General features: G+C 38.2%; 1 protein-coding gene across 1 annotated transcript in view; it reads left to right on the top strand.

The window, feature by feature from the left end:
* SRBD1 (S1 RNA binding domain 1) overlaps positions 1-14968 on the top strand; it is a gene marked incomplete at both ends in the record, with an annotated part of 233384 nt that overhangs the window by 40918 nt on the left and 177498 nt on the right. The window contains one exon of the mRNA XM_080711612.1: positions 11647-11750. Within this exon, the coding sequence (XP_080567738.1) occupies positions 11647-11750 (104 nt within the window). The remainder of the gene's footprint in view (positions 1-11646; positions 11751-14968) is intronic.

Genomic DNA, 14968 nt, shown 5'->3' with positions numbered 1-14968 from the left:
TCTGCCCATTGGTCTATATATCTGTTCTTTAGCCAGTACCATGCTGTTTTTATTACAATGGCTTCGTAGTATAGTTTAAAGTCAGGTATTGTGATTCCTCCTGCGTGGTTTTTGTTGCTGAGAATTACCTTGGCTATTCTGGGCTTTTTGTTATTCCAGATAAATTTAAGGACCGATTTTTCTATGTCTGTGAGGAATGATCTTGGTAGTTTAATGGGCGTTGCATTAAATCTGTAGATCACTTTTGGGAGGATGGCCATTTTAATGATATTTATTCTGCCAATCCAATTCCATGAACATGGAAGATCTTTCCATCTTCTAAGATCTTCTTTGATTTCTTTTTTCAGTGTTTTATAATTTTCTTTGTAGAGATCTTTTACCTCCTTGGTCAAGTTTATTCCTAGGTATTTTATTTTTTTGGTGGGAGATCCTGAGTGGAAGTATTTTCTGAATTTCTTTTTCAGTGGATTTATGGTTGGTGTACAGGAAAGCTTCTGATTTTTTAAGATTGATTTTGTATCCAGATACCTTGCTGAATTTATTGATCAGTTCTATAAGCCTTTTGGATGAGTTTGTTGCGTTTTCTAAATATAGTATCATGTCATCTGCAAATAGTGAAAGCTTAAGTTCTTCTTTTCCTATTTGTACTCCTTTGATTTCCTTTTCTTGCCTTATTTCTCTGGCTAGAGTCTCTAGTACTGTATTGAAGATAAGTGGTGATAGTGAACATCCTTGCCTCGTTCCAGTCTTTAGGGGGAATTCTTGAAGTTTTTCCCCATTTAATATGATGTTGGCAGTGGGCTTATTGTAGATTGCCTTAATAATGTTGAGATATGTTCCTTCTATTCCAATTCTCTGCAGTGTTTTTATCATAAATGGATGTTGAATTTTATTAAATGCTTTTTTAGCATCTATTGAGATGATCATGTGATTTTTGTCTTTGATTCTGTTTATATGATGAATTACATGGATTGATTTTCGTATATTGAACTAGCCTTGCATCCCTGGGATGAACCCTACCTGGTCATGGTGAATGATTTTCTTGATGTGGTTTTGAATGCGTGTTGCTAGTATTTTGTTTAATAGTTTTGCATCCAAGTTCATCAGAGAAATAGACCTGTAGTTTTCCTTCCTTGAACTGTCTTTATTCGGTTTGGGTATTAGTGTGATGTTGGCTTCATAGAATGTATTTGGGAGAGTCCCGGTTTTTTCTATTCTGTGAAATAGTTTGAGTAGTATTGGGATTAGTTCTTCTATAAAGATTTTATAGAATTCACTTGGGAAACCATCTGGTCCTGGGCTTTTCTTTGATGGTAAACTCTTTATTGCTGTTTCAATCTCTTTGATTGTTATTGGTTGGTTTAAGTGTTCTATATCTTCTTGACTCAGTTTAGGAAGGTTGTATTTATCTAGGAAGTTGTCGATTTCCTCCAGATTTTCCATTTTGTTGGAGTATAGTTTTTCAAAGTAGTTTCTGATAATCCTCTAGTTTTCTACGCTGTCAGTAGTAATGTCTCCTTTTTCATCTCTTATCTTCATAATTTGGGTTGATTCTCTCTTTTTTTTAGTTAGGTTGGCTAGTGGTTTATCAATTTTGTTAATTTTTTCAAGAAACCAGCTTTTGGTTTTGTTGATTTTCTGTAATGTTTTTTTATTCTCTCTTTCATTAATTTCTGCTCTAATTTTAATAATTTCCCGTCTTCTGCTGGCTGTGGGGTTCAATTGTTCCTGCTTTTCAAGGGCTTTGAGGTGTGTCATAAGGCTATTTATTTGAAGATTTTCTGTTTTTCTTATGTGAGCACTCAGTGCTATAAATTTTCCTCTTAATACTGCCTTCAAAGTGTCCCAGAGGTTTTGATATGTTGTATCTTTATTTTCATTTGTTTCTAGAAATTTCTTGATTTCACCTCTTACATCTTCTATGACCCATTCTTCATTCACAAGTGTGGTGTTCAGTCTCCACATGTTTATGTTGTTTCTCTGAGTCTTCTTATAGTTGATTTTAGTTTAATTCCATTATGGTCTGAAATGACACAGGGAAGTATGTAACATTTTTTAAATTTGCTAGTGCTCATTTTGTGTCCCAGGATGTGATCTATTTTGGAGAAGGTTTCGTGAGCAGCTGAGAAAAATGTAAACTCCGCTGTAGTTGGGTGAAATATTCTATATGTGTCCAACAGGTCCATTTCGTTAATGGTGTTCTTTAGTTCTGAGACATCTTTACTGCCCCTTTGTCTGGAAGTTCGGTCTAGTATTGTGAGAGGTGTGTTGAAGTCTCCCAGTATTATTGTGTTGGGATTTATGTGTGACTTCATGTCACAAAGAGTTTGATTTATGAAAGTAGCTGCCCCTATGTTTGGGGCACAGATGTTGATTATTGTTATTTCCTCTTGCTGGATTATTCCTTTTACCAGTAAAATATGACCTTCTTTTTCTCTTCTAATAAGTTTGAGTTTGAAGTCTAACTTGTCTGATACCATAGTTGCTACTCCTGCTTGCCTTTGAGTTTCGTTAGCATGAATTACCTTGCTCCAGCCCTTTACCTTGAGTTTGTTCCTATCTTTACTTGTAAGGTGTGTTTCTTGTAAGCAGCAGATGGATGGGTTCTGTTTTTTAATCCATTTTGCCACTTTATGTCTTTTTATTGGGGAGTTGAGGCTGTTTCCATGCAGTGTGATTGTTGAGAGATAACTTTTAATTCCTAACATGTTAAGATTTTATTTCTGTTTGAAATACTGTTTATTCTTCTTTGCTTAGTTGTCTTCTGGATTGAAAATCTTGTTTCTCTGGTGCTGGTGTTTATTACCTATTTCTTCTTTGTTGTTAATCTCCTTGAGTATTTTCTCTATTGCTGGTTTTGAAGACATAAATTTCTTCAGTTTCTGTTTGTCTGGAAGCTCCTTATTTCTCCATCTAATTGATAGATAGTTTTGCTGGTTACAAAATTTTTGGCTGGAAATTGATTTCTTTCAGAGTTTGGAATATGTTACTCCAACCTGTTCTTTCTTTCATGACTTGGTTTGGGAAGTCTGGATTGATTCTAATTGGTTTGCCTCTCAATGTCACTTGGCCTTTTGTTTATGTTGCCTTTAATATTCTCTCCTTGGCTTCCACATTGGTCATTTTGACCATTATGTGTCGTGGGGAACTTCTTCTCTGATCCTTTCTAAAGGGAGTTCTATAAGGTTTCTGGATCTGTGTATTGATCTCTTGCACTATGTTTTGAAAATTTTCTGCTATTACTTCCTTGGAGGGATTATTGATCCCTTTTGTTTCACCTTCTTTTTCCTCCTCTATTCCGATTATTCTTAGGTTAGCTCTCTTATAATGGGCCCATATTTATTCAATGTGAGATTCCTGCTGTCTGATTTTTTTTCCTAAGTTATAAATTATGTGTTCATTTTTGGAGTGATCATCTTCTAGGAGCAAGATTGTATTCTCCATGTGGTCTAATCGATTGTTTATAGTTTGAATTGATTCCTTTACTTCAATGATTACATCCTTTATTTCTTTTAAACTCTCTCTAAATTCTTTTCGAAGGTCCTGTATTATTTCTACAGTTATATTCCTGATTTGATCTTCTGGAAATCTTTGAATTTCTGTGTTATCAGGTTCTGATATTGTGGGGTTGTGGGCGTTCATTGCTCCATTGTTATTCTTCTTTATCCTGATTTCAGAAGTTTGTGCCTTCTCTGAGTTCTTTCTTGGGTCACTATGACTTCACTTAGGGCGCTCTGGATCTCAAATCTGTGGTAATCTCAGTCACCACTACTCCTTTACTGGGTTGTATCGCAAAGTCTCAGACCCAGGGAGTTAATTGAGGCTGTGCAAGACCGTAGGGGTGCCAGGCTGGGTGTTTTCTCACAAGGAGCTGCAACTAGGGTATGTTATCTCTGCCACCGCTACTCCTTCACTGGGTTGGACTGCAAAATCTCAGAGTCAGGGAGATTATCAAAGTTGCGCAAGTCCCTGGGGGTGCAATGCTGGGGCCGCAATTTCACTATAGTGTTGATGCGCTGATTTGGAGCTGTCGCGGGCCTGGTGAACTTTCCACTGCTCCTGGCATTATTGTGTTGCTGCCATGCCCTCGGCCGTGAGGCTGGAGTCTTTATTTTCTGGGTTTGAGCTCGGTTCTGAGTCCCTGGAGGGTGTGATGAGCCTGGCCACTGGGAGTTTTAGATGTTCTTTGCAATGAAAAAAACTGTTGAATTATACCTGAATGATCTGTAGCTGCTCACTTCAGCTCCTTTTTTACCTTTCTTTTCTGGAACCTGGTGCTGTGAGGGAAGATGGCGGAGGCATGGCATCCACCACTGCATTGCAAGCTGGTTTCTTTTCTGGTCTCTGGTTGTTCTTCTAGTCTTCTTTTTCTCTGTCCCTTGTATTTATAGTTTTTATTTGTCTGCTGATGGTGTTTTCTGGCCATGAAAAGTGCTGATGGCAATAGTGATCGAGTGTTAGCAGGACTCTTAAACGCTGCTTTTCTCAGTCGCCATCTTCGCCTGTTTTTTTTTTAAACAGGGACTCTTAAGCCAGAAAGGCTGTGTTTGGAACCTGCGCTATTCTCCTGTCTCTGCCTCCCAAGCGCAGAGATTACAAGGGTGTGCCACCACGCCTGGCAGTATTTCTATTCTTTATCATGTTTGACCACTAAAGTTTTTCTCCCATGAACTTAATAAGTAGCAACTATCTGTTTGTTAGATATTTTCTTAAATGTCTGGATTCCAAAAGACAAAAAGCAAAAACACCAAGGAATGTCAAACTCTTACCCTTTGCAGAATGTCTCTGTGTTGGAGGCATGCCTTTGGCAGGTAGTGATGCCATTAGCAATTTTGTGCTACTGTCTTATCCTTTATTTGCTCATTGCATGGAGCTCAGGTCAGTCAGAAGTAAAAGCTTAAGGTCTTTCAGAGCATGTGTCTGGCTCTAAGTATGTAGGTACCTTTGTATATACAGTAGTTTTAAAAAGACCTTTCCCCTCAAATTGATCTCATTTTCCATCTTTCTTTTTTTTTTTTTTAGATGTTTTGCTTATCTCACTGTTATTCCTTATTCCTTATAACTGGCCAATATAGTTGCCTTTAGATACTTTTGACAGGGTGGGGGGTATAGCCCAGTGGCTACATGTAGTATACATGAAGCATGAGGCTTTGGAGCCCTAGCATTTAAACACACTGACACAGACACACACACACACACAACTTTTGATGATGGCTCCCTGAGAAGCTGGTTCTGCTCTGGGTTAGCTTCATGATGCGTGAAACAAAGGCAAACTTTCGAGTCAATCCAGTTAGATCAAAACATACCACCACACATATTGAAGAAGGTCTATATCATTCCCCTTGGTACTTGGAACCTAACTTAGGAATATGGGCTGTTATCTTCACAGCACTGCTGAGCTGGTGAATAGGGGATATAAGCAGGTAGGTTACAAGTGCTCTCTTATGAAAATTGTTCAGCTTCTTCTTTTGTAGGTGTTTTTCTGATTGTTGTAATTTTTTTATTAGATCCCAGAGTTCTAAATATTATTATGACCATAATAATATGTTGGCATAATATTTTGCCATAATATTATCCCATAATATTGGTCCCATCTGTCAATTTTGTGGAGGAATAGAGACTTGGAATTCCCTTGATTTACCATTTTTAGTGATATCACTCTTACCATCATCTTTAAAGTTTAGTATCTAAGCTTCTTACTCAATTCCAAAAGTGAAATGTGGCTTTTGACTTTATAAGGTCTCCTCTTTAGCTCTGCATGATGGTACATGCTTGTCATCCCAGTACTTGGGGAAACTGACAGGAGGATAATAAGTTTGTGGCTAGCCTCAGCAATTTAGCATGGCCCTGCTTCAAAATAATAATAATAAAAATAATTAGCATTTGGAGTGTAGCTTGGAGGTAGAATACTTCTGGATCTAATCCTCAGTATAAAAAATAAAAAAAATCTTTTTTATTTTACTTAGTTGGTTTTGTCTTGTTTTTACCTCACAGTCTACTTTGGCTATCAGGATTGCAACCTGTGCTTTCTTAAAGGAAAATGATCTGACACTTGTTTTATTTTATTTTTTTAAATTAATTTATTTTTTTTGGTGGTACTGGGGTTCCTGGAAGCCCTTCTACCTCCGGGCTACACTCCCACAGGCTACACTCCCAGACCTATTTTTTAACTTTATGTGGAAACGGGGTCTCTTAAGCCAGCGAGGCTGGCTCCGAACCAGCGCGATCCTCCTGTCTCTGCTTCCCAAGCGCGGGGATTACAAGCGTGCGCCACCACGCCCGGCCTGACACTTGTTTTAATCTTAGTCTTGTAATTATATGAAATGCCTTCCTAAGTGCTTTTCAAAGCTTTCTAGTCATTTGGATGAATGAAGCTTATTTTCTAGTCCAGTATGGAGTTGGTAAACTTTTTCTATAAGTCTAGAACGTAAATATTTTGAGCTTGTGAACCAGATGGTTTTGTTGGAATTGTGTGCCTGCCATGTAGCATGAAAGCAGCCAGAGACCACACATAGATGAGTGAGCATGCGCATGTTTTTTTTTTTTTTTTTTTTGTGGTACTGGGGTTCCTGGAAGCCCTTCTACCTCTGGGCTACACTCCCAGACCTATTTTTACATTTTTATTTGGAAACAGGGTCTCCTAAGACAGTGCGCGCAGCTGGCTTCGAACCTGCACGATCCTCCTGTTTCTGCCTCCCAAGCGCGGGGATTACAAGTGTGCCGCCACCATGCCCGGCGAGCATGCGCATATTTAATAAAGTTTATTTACAAAAACAGATGGCAGGCTGAATTCAGCCTGTCAGACGACAAATTTATTTTAAAGATCTTAATTGGCTTTTATTTGCAATTCTAGAATGGGGTGATATCTCATATAAAATAGGATGACTGTTCCAATGAGCCAAGCTGAGCAGAGGACTTTGGCTTTTAAGATAGAAAAGGGCTGGGAAAGCAAAACAATATAAAAAAGGGATTGGTCATTTCAAAGTTGCTTGCTTTTTTTCTTATTATGTTGGCTAAAACTGGCTTGTGTGGGAATTTGGCTGTTATGATATTTCTGTCTCCTGACTTCTCAGGTCAGATAAAGAAGCTTGTTGACTTAGAACTTTAGCATTAGTGACTCCAGTTTAGTTTGAACTGTTGGGCCTAGTGCAATAGCTCTGTCCAAACCAATTGACTCCTATAAATTTTATTTAACACTCCAGGGACCGAAGTTTGCTGACTGTTGCTGTAGCATCTGCCTCAAGAAGGGAATATGCGTACAGTAATGTCTTAGTTCTGACACATTCAAAAAGTTTTTTCTATGGCCTTGATTTCATATAAATTTTTTTTTGTACTTAAGTTTCTTGAATATGTTATTCTGCTGTTGCCTTCCTTCATATGTTGTTTTCAAGAAATCTGATGTTATGCTCGGTATAGTGGTGCCTGTAATCTCAGTGCATGGAAGACTGGGAGGCTGAGACAGAAGGATGGAAGGTTTAAAACCAGCCTCAGAGAGCCGGGCGTGGTAGTGCACGCTTGTAATCCCAGCATTTGGGAGCCGAAACAGGAGGATTGTAGTTCGAGAACATCCTCAGCTACTTAGTGAGGCTTTTTGCAATTCAGTAAGTTCCTATTTCAAAACTAAGAAAAAATAGGGGTAGGGATATAGCTCAGAGGTAGAATGTCCCTGGGTTCCATCCCCAGTACCGCAAAACAAAACCAAAAAACCCAGCCTCAGCAATGTAGTGAGGCTCTCAGCAACCTAGCAAGACCCTGTTTCCAAGTAGAAAACAAAACAAAACAGGGATGGAGGTGTAGCTCAGAGATAGAATGCCCTTGGATTCTATCCTTGGAGAAATACACACACACACACACACACACACACACACACACACACACCTGATGCCTATCTAATTTTGTCTCCTAGAAATGCTAAAGATGGCCTATCTTATATTTCTTTATCTATCCTTCTTTATTGGTTTTAATGTTCTGGGAGGCTGAGGGGGAGATTTGAACTTAGGAGACTGCTTATTTTTCAAGTATTTAGTATTTTCCAAGCCTGAAATTCTCAACAAATCAATTTAAAATTTGCTTTTCAGCCAGGTGTGGTGGTGCATGCTTGTAATCCCAACATTTGGGAGGCTGAGACAGGAGGATTGAGCAGGTTCGAAGGGAGCCTCATCTACTTAGTGAGGCCCTTTGCAACTCAGTGAGACCCTGTTTCAAAATAAAGAATAAAGAATATAGGGCTGAGGGTGTCACTCAGAGGTAAATTGCCCCTGGGTTCCATCCCCAGTACTGCAAATAAATAAATAAATAAATAAATAAATAAATAAATAAATAAACAAAATTTTCTTTTCACTGCTGGGTGTGGTGGCGCATGTTTGTTATCCCAGCATTTAAGAGGCTGAAACAGGATGATTGCTCAGGTTCAAAGCCGGCCTCAGTTACTTAGTGAGGTTCTCAGCAACTTAGTGAGACCCTGCCAAAATATTGTGCCAAAAATGGGACCATAATTTCTTCAATGTCAGATTCCTGCTGTCGAATTGTTTTTTCTAAGTTATAAACTATGCATTCGCTTTTGTAGTGATCATCTTCTAGGAGCGAGATTCTATTCTCCATGTGGTCTAATCAATTGTTTATAGTTTGAATTGATGCCTTTACTTCAATGATTGCATTCTTTATTTCTTTCAGACTCCCTCTAAATTCTTTTCGAAAGTCCTGTATTATTTCTACAGTTACATTCCTGATTTGATCTTCTGGAGATCTCTGCATTTCTGTGTTATCAGGTTTTTTTAATGTGGGGTTGTGGGAGCTCATTTCTCCATTGTTGTTTCTCCTTTCCATGATTTCTGAAGTTTGTGCCTTCTCTGGGTTCTTCTCCATATCACCATGACTTCACTTATGGTGCTCTGGATCTCTGGAGGTTGTGGTAATCTCAGCTACCACTACTCCTTTACTGAGTTGTATCAGAAAGTTTCAGACCCAGGGAGTTAGTCAAGGCTGTGCGGGACTCTGGGGGCACTGGGCTGGGCATTTTCCCATGGGGAGCTGCGAATAGGGTGTGGTGTCTTGACCATCACTACTCCTTCACTGGGTTGAAATGCAATATCTCAGTCCCAGAGTTTATCAAAGTTGTGCGAGTTTCTGGGGGTGCAGCGCTGGGATTTCATCTGTAGGGACCGCAATTTCACTTACGTCTTGTGGTGCATGTTGGTCTGAAGCTCTCTGGGAATGGTGAACTCACTGCTGCTGCCGACAATATGGTGCCACTGCCACGCCCTCGGCCATGAGGCTGGCGTATTTCTTTTCTGGGTTGTTTTTTTTTTTTTTTTTTTTGGTGGTACTGGGGTTCCTGGAAGCCCTTCTACCTCCGGGCTACACTCCCAGACCTATTTTTACATTTTCATTTTTGGAAACAGGGTCTCCTAAGCCAGCGCGCGCGGCTGGCTTCGAACCTGCGCGATCCTACTGTCTCTGCCTCCCAAGCGCGGGGATTACAAGTGTGCGCCACCACGCCTGGCTCTTTTCTGGTTTTGAGCTCAGCTCTGAATCCCTGGAGGGTGTGCTGAGCTTGGCTGTTGGAAGTTTTATACGGCCTTTTCCCTGAAATAACTGCTGAGATACAACTGACTGATCCTCAGCTGCTCCCTTCAGCTCCTTGTTTACCTTTTCCTCTCTTGAGCCTGGTGTTGTGAGGCAAGATGGCACCGGCGCGGCACCCACCACCACAAACCGGGCTGGTTTCTTTTCTGCTCTCTGGTTGTTCTTCTAGTTTTCTTTTTCTCTGTCCTTTGTATTTATAGTTTTTATTTCTCTATTGATAATATTTTGTGGCAATAGAGGTGGAGAGTTAGCAGGACTCGTCAGCACTGCTTTTCTTGGTCACTATCTTCTGTTCATGATCTTTTATTCCTATGATTTTGGTAAATTGATGCCCTGATTTTATGAGTGCTTCCTCTTTACTGGGCTCTGCACCATCAGTGCGTGGATGGTACAATGAAAAAATATTCTTGAGACTTTTTGTTTGATCTCAAAGAGGTAAAAGGAGAGAAAGCAAGAGAGCCAACTTTGCAAAGAATCTCAGCTTTTTTTTATGTTTATGAGGTATATTTATGAGGTTATGAATAGGTCGTTAAGTCCTTGTTTTTCTCTAGCTGTAGGAGAGAGGCATCATGTTAGGAATGTTTTAGAAGGTAAGTTTTTGTCTGGCAGTTTTGCAAGGGCATGCTTTCTCCTTTGGGCGGCATTATGTCCTTTAGCAAAGCAAATTGAAACAATTATAAAACAGAGTGAAGTAGCTTAGATGGCAGAGATGCATCGAGTCACTGTTTTCAGCTTTCTCAAGAAAAGCAGTCTTCTGCCAAAGCAAGCAAGAAGCTTATAAATCCTGTAACCCCTACTGTTTAGACTTAGATCAATTTTCCACACCTCTTTTCTTCTTGGTTAGTCTAGCAAAAGATGTGTTCATTTTGTTGATATTTTCAAAGAACCAACTTTTGTTGATATCCTCTCTAATTTTTCTGTTCTCTATTTTACTGATTTTAGTCTATTTCTTATTATAACTTTCCTCTCCTTACTTTAGATTTTGTTTACACTTCTCTAAGGAATGTTTTAAAAATGTATTTAGAACAAGATCTGAATTCAGATTTCTGTCTTGCTATTTAATAGTTTTATGATTTTGGAAAGTTAATCTTAGAAAAATTATTATAAGAAATAAAGATAATGCATATATCACTGGTGGCTGTAAGGATAATGTATTCAGTGTTCAGGTGGGTCCCACAATTAGTGCTCAGTAAACAGTAACAATTAGTAGCTATTTTAGATTCCTCTTAGGATTTTACATCTTTTATTTATTTATTTTTGGTGGTACTGGGGGTGGAACCCAGTGGCTTTCTGCCTCAGGGCTATACTCTCAGACCTATTTTATATTTTATTTGGAAACAGGGTCTCATAAGTTGCTGAGAGCTTCACTAAGTTGCTGAGGCTGGCTTCAAACTTGTGCGATCCTCCTGTCTCAGCCTCCCAAGTGCGGGGATTACAAGTGTGCGCCACCACGCCCAGTATGCGTTGTATTTATTTTAGTACAATATATATATATATATATATATATATATATATATTTTTTTTTTTTTTTGGTGGTATTGGGGTTCCTGGAAGCCCTTCTACCTCCGGGCTACACTCCCAGACCTATTTTTTTTATATTTTGAAACAGGGTCTCGTAAGCCAGCGCGGCTGACTTCAAACCTGCGCGATCCTCCTGTCTCTGCCTCCCAAGCGCGGGGATTACAAGAGTGTGCCACCACGCCCGGCCCTAGTACAAATTATATTTTCACAATTAAAAATGTATATAGCCATCCAACTCCAGATTATATAAAATTTTTAGTTAATAGAATCTAGAAATGAGATTTTAAATCACTAAAATCTTTTGTGAATATGATCAGTCAGGTTTATGCCTGCATTTTATTTTCAAAAAATATGTTATACTTTACTTTATGGTTGTAGATTACTTGAGAAAAGTATAAGAAATTAGTTTTGAATACATTCTTAGTAAATTAAAGCAAAATAATTGATAATAGTTCTTGTTTTATAAGTGTTGGTTGAATGAATTTATCATTTATATATTTTGTGGTTTTATCAGTTTTTACCATATATGTTTGTCCTCAGATTCTGGCAATTAATCGAGGAGAGAATTTGAAGATATTGACGGTCAAAGTCAACATTTCTGATGGAATAAAGAATGAATTTTGCAGGTGGTGCATCCAAAACAGGTCTGTTTATATATTTCTATAGAATTTTCTTTCTTAATTTTCTAAAATACCATACTGATGTCTTTATGTACTATATGAAAAAATGTCTGTTATGCTCAAAAACAAAGTATATTCAATGTTCTCCTTTCTGTTTTTGTAAGTTAATTTGTATTCCTAATCCCCTTTGTAGAAGTGTTTTAGTAAATAGATAATAAATTTGTAACAACTTCTAGCTTATTTTTCTATAAATATTTATAATTCTTAGTATTAGAGTAAGTCCTTAACAAATTAGTTAATAAAAAATAAAAAGGCTAAGTAAATATCAGAGAATGGTTTTCTTTACAATGATTTGTTTTTCCTTGGCCTATCTATTACATAACTGTGGCATAGTAATATAATTTTAAAATCAGTTTTAGATGTTTTTCTTCATATAAATAATTCTAAGAACTGAAAAACTTTGAGGAACTGAAGGACTATTCTCAGGTTTTCCTTTTCTAGAACCCACTTGAATGACTAGACATACTTGCTTGGTGAATCTTTTTTCTTTTCAACTGTCTTTATCACTCCTTTCCTCCTCTTCTCTACTGTGAACTTATCCATTCGTTCTGTGTGTGATATTGGAGATCCCCTTGGGAGCATGGCAGTCACACTCTCCTTGCGACCTTGCAGTTTAGTGAAGGTGACACTGAGAGAGTAGTTGAGGCTGTGTCGAGATTGCAGCGTTGATGGACAGTACACCTGCAAGAGTCTGTAATGGCTCCACAAATGTGTAGGAAAAGTAACATAAAGTGAGGATTGAGATGCCACCTTGGGTCAGACTATACCTTGCTTTGTAGGTATTCTAAGGATTTTGGTTTTTATCTTAAGGGTAGTGGAAAACTAATGAAGGTTTTAATCCGAGGGGTGACATAATTAGATTGCATTTTAAGATCACTCTATCTGTAGTATAGGAAGTTATTTGGAAAGAACCAAGAGTAGATGTGGGTGCAAGAGATGGTATAGTTTGGACCAGGTACAATAAGAAATAAGTAGACAGATGTGAGCAATGCTTTCAAGGTAGAATTTACAGAGGTAGGACAAAGTATCTGATTAAATGGTGGGTGAACTGGTTGGGAAAGGTGAAGTGAAGTGTGACATGGTATGGCTTGAACACTAGGATAGATGATGGTACCATTTATTATCAGACTTTAAATATGTAAAGTATTATATAATAGGACAAAGAATGTGTTGAATAGATACTTTATATCTAAGTTAATTAAAATAATAAGGAAGAGTTTGATGCTAACATGAGAATTAAATTAATATCTAGGTCGAAATCCAACAACTGAGCAGTTCGCCAACTCTAGAGGATAAATATGAAGAGGATTTCTAAGCTTGTCACATGCTATAATAGTTATGTTTGTGAGAACCCCGATATTCCAAGTTTCTGTGTTTGCTTTTTTAAACAGAAACATATGTGAGTAGATGATCTCAACGGTCTCTGTTCATGACTTGGATTGTATAATGGCCAGGATTTGCCTTTTTGAGATTGCAGATTTTTTTGTCTTTGACCTTGTAAGTGAAGTTCTATCTCTAAAATTGTGCCGCTGTTTTTTTGTTTAGTAGATTTAAGGAAAATTATCTCCTGTATCCATTTCCCTTTTAAATGAGGCAGTGAATGATATAGAGAGAACCTATCTTTATCTTACATGTAGTCAGGAGAACATATTTCTTTGCCAAAGTGGAGAATATTTCTTTATGTAATGGGTGAACAAAACGTATCTCTGTCAAAAACACACAGTTTAGGGCATGGCTCTTTGCAGTTGTTTATAGTATTATCCTTTTTGAGTTTGTGATCCCTGCCTTATTTTGCTTTATTGTTTGCTTCTCATATAACATATGTTTCGTATTATGGGATCTGGCTTTATATGAGAAACTTCATTTTATTCAGAAGTATTTAGCTGTTGAGTAGAGTAATCAGGTTTTGAGATGATATCCTATAAAGCAAACCCATTCTATAATTTTAGTGATATAATAAGTAATAGGGTCTGTGAATTTACTCTACTATTTCAGGTCCCTGTGCTAAGTTACGTAAATATATACTAGGAAGCCAGTGAAGGAGTAGAAGTTATTGTTGGGTAAGGAACAAAAAATACTTTTTATAATGCATGAAACACCCACTCCACCCCACCCTACCCCATTTAATATTTTGTTTTGAAATGGTTCTCACTAAATTGCTAAGGCTGATCTTGAACTTGTGATCCTCCTATCTCAGCCTCTCAAGTACTGGAATTACAGGACTGTGCGCCATTGTGCCTGGCTTTGTTGTTACTTTCAGGTGGTCTAAAGGTCAACTGAGTGGGTATAATTGGGACATGTTCAAGTATAAAATAGACTTATAGCACTCTTTTTTAGAGAGGAGAGCAGAGGAGTCCAAACCAAGGGATAATTGTGAGATTTGTTTTGTTTTATTTTTGGTGGTACTGGGGTTCCTGGAAGCCCTTCTACCTCCAGGCTACACTCCCAGACCCCAGACCTATTTTATACTTTTTTATTTTTGGAAACAGGGTCTCCTAAGCCAGCGTGGCTGGCTTCAAACCTGCATGATCCTCCTGTCTCTGCCTCCCAAGCGCGGGAATTACAAGCATGTGCCACCATGCCCAGCTCATAATTATGAGATTTGAAAGACTACTGGGGAGCTTCAGGAGGATATGACAGGCAATATTAAGGACTTCTGGCTTTTTTCTTCAAGCATTAGGGAAGACTTGGCTGAGGCATATAGGGAATGACCCTTATAGACATCAGAAATGTAAATTTAAAAAAGTACTATAAGCCACATGAACAGTGGTGCATGCTTTTAATCTCAGCTATTCAGGAGGCTGAAGCAGGAAGATGGCAAGTTCTAGGTCAGCTTAGGCAACTTAGGGATGCCCTGTGGGGTTTGATCACAAGTACCCTCCAAACAAACAAATCCCACAAAAAAATCACTTCATTAGAGTCTTCTTGACTCTAAGTGCTAGCTTTCTATTATATTGTCCCATGACCCAGGTTTCTTAACTAACTAACTTCCATTGCCTTGTTTATAAAACCCTTTAATATCTGGCTCCTGCCATATTTTCTTTTTTCATTTTCCCTGACTGTCTTTCCCCCCAGCAATACTAATCTACTTACAGTTATTTGAATTTATCATGTTCTTTGTTTACTCTTTAAGGAAAAATTTTGTTGGTGCATGGTAATCAGATGTCATAGTGAAATTCAGG

The sequence above is a fragment of the Muscardinus avellanarius genome (assembly GCF_963383645.1).
Source record: "Muscardinus avellanarius genome assembly, chromosome: 15".
Classification (NCBI taxonomy): domain Eukaryota; kingdom Metazoa; phylum Chordata; class Mammalia; order Rodentia; family Gliridae; genus Muscardinus; species Muscardinus avellanarius.
Note: the sequence above shows the minus strand (reverse complement) of the source record. Positions and strands in the feature narration are given on the sequence as shown.